The 1,518-nt window shown below is 50.5% G+C and overlaps 1 protein-coding gene across 1 annotated transcript; it reads right to left on the minus strand.

Annotated features, from left to right (window-relative positions):
• Positions 1 to 237: 237 nt before the first annotated feature.
• Positions 238 to 1,185, minus strand: LOC308265264 (olfactory receptor 2G2-like; the record flags this gene model as incomplete). Its single annotated transcript, XM_080698861.1, has 1 exon — positions 238 to 1,185. One exon carries the CDS (start codon positions 1,183 to 1,185, stop codon positions 238 to 240), a length of 948 nt encoding a protein of 315 aa, XP_080554987.1.
• Positions 1,186 to 1,518: the final 333 nt, after the last annotated feature.

Below are 1,518 nucleotides of genomic sequence, written 5' to 3' on the forward strand. Positions count from 1 at the left end.
GTTCTCCTATGGTGTGATATCTCTGCCACCACAACTCCCCCACTGGTGAGGTACAGTACTGGGATTTCTCCTCTGTGGCCCGCAATTTGACTCACTGTTCTTGAGTACACAGATGTAGCTGTACTGGATTCGGCGAATTCCTAAGCACTCCAAAATTCTAATACAAGATTTTATGTGCTTTTTGCCATGTATAAAAGATATTCACCACAGTACTGTTTTTTAAAAAGTTTACAAAAATCAGGTAAAATTTACCCTCAGAATCTTCCCTAGAACTTTCTTCAGTGCCCCTTTAACCTCGTTGTTCCTCAGAGTATAAATAAGAGGGTTGAGCATGGGGGTCACCACAGTATAGAACAAGGAAACAAACTTTCCCTGGTCCTTAGACCTACTCCTGGCTGGCTGCAGATACATAAAGGTGATGGTCCCATAGAAGATGGTGACGACCACCAGGTGGGAGGAGCAGGTCCCGAAGGCTTTGCGCCGGCCACTGGTGGACTTGATCCTCAGCACAGCCTGGGCGATGTGCCCGTAGGAGACCAGGATGAGTGACAGAGGCACTATGAGGAAGAGGACACTGGCCACAAAGAGCTCAGCCTGGTTGAACATGGTGTCCACACAAGCCAACTTGATGAGCACAGGGACCTCACAGATGAAGTGATCCACCCGGCGATGCCCACAGAAGGGGAGCTGCAAGGTGAGGGTGGACTGGACCAGGCTGGTGGCCATGCCACTGAGCCATGCCATGGATGCCAGGGTGTGACAAAGTCGTGGATGCATTACAAAGGTGTAATGCAGAGGACGGCAGACTGCAACATAACGGTCGTAGGACATCACAGCCAGGAGGACACACTCTGCGGACCCCAGTGCCAGAGAGACGTAGAGTTGAGCCACGCAGCCCCCATAGGTGATGATCTTCATGGGATCCTGCAGGTTAACCAAGAGCTGGGGGACAACACTGCTGGTGAAGCAGAGGTCGAGGAAGGAGAGATGGGAGAGGAAGAAGTACATAGGTGTATGAAGCCTGGGCTCCAGACGGGATACCAGAATGATGGTGGAGTTCCCCAGAATGGTCAGTAAATACAAGTTCAAGATGGCCACAAAAAGGACCTTCAATAACCGAGGATGATCAGAAAACCCCAACAAGATGAAGCCTGTGACCTGGCTCTCATTGGCGCTCTGCACCATCCCGGCATGAATAGTGTGTTCCTGAAGGCTGAGGCTCAGCTGGAGAGGTGACATCACAGATGGTCACAAGAGCCCCAATGTCACCTCCCAAACAGGCACTGCATGGCAAGTGCTTAGAAGCAGTGTCTCAACAAGCAGACACATTCCACAACAGTGCAGTCAGTATCTCTTAGTGTCTACCTGTGCTACGATGCACTCTAAAGCAGAACACTTTTAGAAAACACCACCACTATTGGGGCACACATATAATCCCAGCACTTGAGAGGCTGACACAGTAGATCTCAGGTTTGAGGCCAGCCTCGGCAATTTGGCAAGACACTCAATGCCTTAGCA

Source organism: Muscardinus avellanarius (genome assembly GCF_963383645.1).
Source record: "Muscardinus avellanarius genome assembly, chromosome: 7".
Lineage (NCBI taxonomy): Eukaryota > Metazoa > Chordata > Mammalia > Rodentia > Gliridae > Muscardinus > Muscardinus avellanarius.